Genomic DNA, 4,594 nt, shown 5'->3' on the forward strand with positions numbered 1-4,594 from the left:
ATTTCAGTATAAATCAAGTATTAATACTTTGTTCGTGTCTTTAACATGTCTATCACTATATGGAATTCTTTATCGCTATTTTGTGAATTAGCGATGGGATCCAAAGTGAAGGAGCTCAGTGGATAAACATCCTCATTAGCGGTCAGGGTTTTACATTACTCCTGGGAAGCAATTAGTAAATGCTTCACTTAGAGAGTGAGACCATACTGTACCTGACCTGTCAACAATACCTGTGAAATAGGCTTTGACCTTGACGCAACTATGATGAAAGTGTAAACACATTGTCAATAGTATTTACTGGTGATTGAAGAGAACTATATAAAAGCAGTGCAGTTCAATAACACAAAGGTGAAGCTTATTTCACCTCAGACTGAGCAACATCGGGCTGTAGGCTATATTTTGGATTCATCAGGTGCTTTTTCAACATGAACAATGTATCTGAAGTGACATCAGTTTATCTCTCTGATTACAATGGAATGGAGGGGATGAAGCCAGTGTATTTCTGCATGTTCTTGATTATATATATAACCATTGTTGCTGAAAATGCACTGTTAATCGCAGTGGTCTATTGGGAAAAATTGCTGCATGAGCCAATGTATTTTTTCCTGTGTAACTTGGCAGTGAATGGCCTGTATGGAAGCACTGCCTTAATACCAGCACTACTGAGCAACCTGCTGTCGCACTCATATGAGATCTCTCTACCATTTTGTCAGACGCAGATCTACGCTGTACACACATATGCCATCACTGAATTCACAATTCTGGCAGCTATGAGTTATGACCGGTACGTAGCCATTTGCTATCCGCTGGTTTATCATACAATCATGTCTCAGAGAGTTGTTAAACTTATTGTTTTAACATGGCTGTACCCCATGCTGGCATTTTCCATTGTTTTGATTTTCACTCTTCGTCTGCGGTTTTGTGAAAAAACCATAGAAAAGGTGTACTGTATGAATTATGCACTGGTGAAACTTGCCTGTACAGATACATCTATTGCTAACATTGTTGGCCTACTATCTGTAGTTCTATACACAGTTCCACAGATTATCATGATCTTTTATTCATATGTACACATCCTGAAGATATGTGTATCGTCATTCAGCAAATCTAAGCTCAAAGCCCTGCGGACTTGCACCCCTCACCTGCTCGCAGTAATTAACTACTCTATTGGGTGCTTTTTGGAAATAGCACAAAGTCGATTCAACATTTCTCACCTGCCTTACCAAACCAGTTTGTTTTTATCGCTGTACTTTTTGATATTCCCACCCATTCTTAATCCGGCAATCTACGGTTTGAGTATTCAAACCATAAGGAAACAATTGTTTAGGCTTTTCATCAGAAAAAGCAGGCAAGTAACAAATAATGTAGCCAATAATAAGGTGCATTCAAAGTGTGTCCAGCATGTTGTTGGTAGGATTGGAAACACATGACATACATAATCACCTGTAACTCCATGATGTTTAATCACATTTGCTCAATTCATTTAAACAAAACCAGATCAGCCAGCTCGGAGAAAAACATTTGAACTCCTGTCATGCCACGTGGGATTCCTGAAGCATTAGCAGGCTGAAGCGCAGTCTTTGTGCACATAATGTACTGAGTTTGTCTGTGATTATACAGGAATACAGGGATGATGGGAAGACATATGTTTCAGGATGCACTACATTTTATTTGCTGAAATAAATATACCACTTGAACTTTAAAACACACCTTTGTCTTTCAGGCTTTGTCCTGTCTGCTCTAATATGACCACTGTTTGTGAATTACTAATGTAATTAATTTGGTTATAGCAATCTAATGTTCTATGTGTTTTTTAAGTGCCACAATGAGCTGAGAACATGAATGAACTTTCAGTAAAAGTAGTCTTTTGTTGTAAAGGAAAGCTTGTAAATGTAATTTTATAGAGCATGTAGATAGTGTTCTGTTTTGTATAATTTGGTATAATTAATAAAGCACAAATATGAAAGTTGCTGCTTGAGAATTTTCTATCATCATTCACTTCTGCTGTTTCGCCTCATGTTGTTGTTTTATTGAAAATATAAATAAGCAGGATTTAAAAAACACATTTGATGAGGGTTTGTTGATGTGAACCAAACTTAAAATTGTGCATCACGTCAAACATGAAAACATTTACTTCAAGGAAAAGAGATACATTTTACTTGTTAATAACTACATGACTGATATAATAGGTTACTTACAGTTGAATTTATAATGTACTCACACAAATATGTATGCGCTTAATCCTGCTTATAAATTCAATAACATTAATATTACTGAATATCATTTGTGGGTTTTATCTGTGGGACCGCTGTTACTCTATTTCCAAAAAGTAGAATCTAAATCCACACTTTCATCTAACGCTAAAAGTCATCTGCGGTCAATTATATACTGTAACTTAAGAAAACATGCAAATAGACAAAACACAAGCAAATTAAGAAAACCTTTTTGATCAATTTGACAACACATGCAGTATTTAGAAAACACGCTGCAAATACCACAACACAACACATTGGGAAAAAGAAATGCAAATAGACTGCAAGACAACGGAAGTGTTTCCAGAGGACACTTATAAGGAACGCACTCATCCGCCTTTTCCCACCTGTATTTAGACCTTTAGACCTTATACGGTTCATAGTTAAGACCAGTCAAGCCCTACTGCCCACCACATACTATGTTTATACAAATATCTATAATAATCTATGATTGACTCCTGAATGGCTCTTAATTATGGATTTTTTTTGCAGGCCTTTATTTTGCCATAACTTTGCAAAAATGAATGGTTTGAAAACCCTTTCATGTTCAGTGTTTTCATGAGAAGCCTTATAATTGCCAAATTTTGTGCATTTATTCTGTTACAAAAGACCAAACATTTTATTGCACATATACACGTATACACTTAGCATAGCTAGCTAATGTAGCTACCAGGAGACGTTGATGTGTTATATTACACATATAACACATCATCACATCACAGCAACTACACGAGGCACTCACTCTCCTCATCGTTGTATTAGACAGACAGACAGACAGACAGAGAGCCGCGATGCTGGCCAATCAAAACAAAGTTCTGCCATGAGGTATGCAGCGAAAGGAAAAAAACCTCATTCGATGTGACCGGCTCTTCTGATTCACTACAAAGCTCTCAGAGCCACATCTTTTGCGCATGACACATCACTACTGAGCGGGCAAAAAGCTGCAAAATCTCCCAGTTTGCATTTTCATAGATAGAATAAAGCTTTTATAAATGTCACAATTGGTTTCAGACAGTTTTAATGCTTTACCTAAAATGTCTAACTCACTACAGTGAGAAGTGCATAAAACAGAGGAGCAGTCGCTCAGCTGTTAAATACCTTAACTTCCCCCTTAACTGCTGACATGGAGACAGCAAACCCACACCAGTGTAGCACCAAAGCACGGTGGAGTCATGGATTAATATGTTTGTTAAACTATCGTATGTGGTGGGCACTATGGCAGGCTAGGCTAAACCATGGTCTGGAGTGTACCTTACTGATGAAAAAAAATGTTGACATGTTATTTTTAGTTATATGTGAGAACTCTGTATTAACTGTTTGGTGTTTGAATGTGAGTATGTGTTGAGGAGTCGGCAGGAGAGTTGGCGACTGCTATGGGAAGAGCTGAGATAACTTACTATGTTTTCTAAATATATCTCCATGACAACCGTAACTGTTCAACTGCATGTTTAAATGACTTCCCTCAGAGCATGTTGAGACACTGACATTCATGTGTACAGTACGTGTCCTCTTCTTGTACAAGAATACATTTCACTTTAACTTGATTCGGGTTCCAAACTGGTACTTGTATGGCAACAGTTACCTTATGGCACTTCAGCAAGTTTACCACTGTTTTTGAGACCTTTCTGCATCTTAAAGGCCCCATATTGTGCTCATTTTCAGGTTCATACTTGTATTTTGTTGCAAATAAGTTATTTTAGATGCAGCACCCAACCCATCTCATATTGTCTGTCTGAATATACCTGTATTCACCCTCTGTCTGAGACACTCTGCCTGTACGCCTCTTTAAGTCCTGAAGAAGAAAAAAATCTGCTGTGATTGATCAGCGTTTCTGGGTCTTCTACACCTGCGCTGTCTGTATCTCTGCACCGTCATTGCAGCCGGGGAATAACTGTAATGGCAATGTAGCAGCTCTTTCTACCTAGTTGTGTTGTGTCATCACAACCATACAGAAGTCCTGGCCGCTCTCTCTTTTTCTTTCTCCCCAACCAGTCAAGACAGAGGTCCAGCCTCCGTAGAGCTGTTCGATGTTATTGCCTGTTTTTGGGTACAAGATAGCTGGATTGACTATGTAATTGTAATTGATAATTACTATTATTATATTAATAGTAATTATTATTATTATTAAAGATAGTGTGACTTGTTGCTGCTCGTAGGGGAATTGCTCAGTGGTCTAGACCTAATCTATATGTGAAGTCTCTTGAGATAACTTTTCTTTTGATTTGGCAATATAAATAAGATTGAATTGAATTATATTTGAAGGCACAGTTTAGAAGTGGATACACTGAAAGGTTTACTGGGTGTTTTAGGGAGTATGGATATTTGTGTAAGCTACATACTGT

At 37.6% G+C, this 4,594-nt stretch overlaps 1 protein-coding gene across 1 annotated transcript; it reads left to right on the forward strand.

The window, feature by feature from the left end:
• Window positions 1-425: 425 nt before the first annotated feature.
• LOC310956922 (olfactory receptor 52Z1P-like) lies at window positions 426-1,430 on the forward strand (the record flags this gene model as incomplete). Its single annotated transcript, XM_083927300.1, has 1 exon — window positions 426-1,430. One exon carries the CDS (start codon window positions 426-428, stop codon window positions 1,428-1,430), a length of 1,005 nt encoding a protein of 334 aa, XP_083783426.1.
• Window positions 1,431-4,594: the final 3,164 nt, after the last annotated feature.

The sequence above is a fragment of the Echiichthys vipera genome (assembly GCF_963691815.1).
Source record: "Echiichthys vipera genome assembly, chromosome: 14".
NCBI lineage: Eukaryota > Metazoa > Chordata > Actinopteri > Perciformes > Trachinidae > Echiichthys > Echiichthys vipera.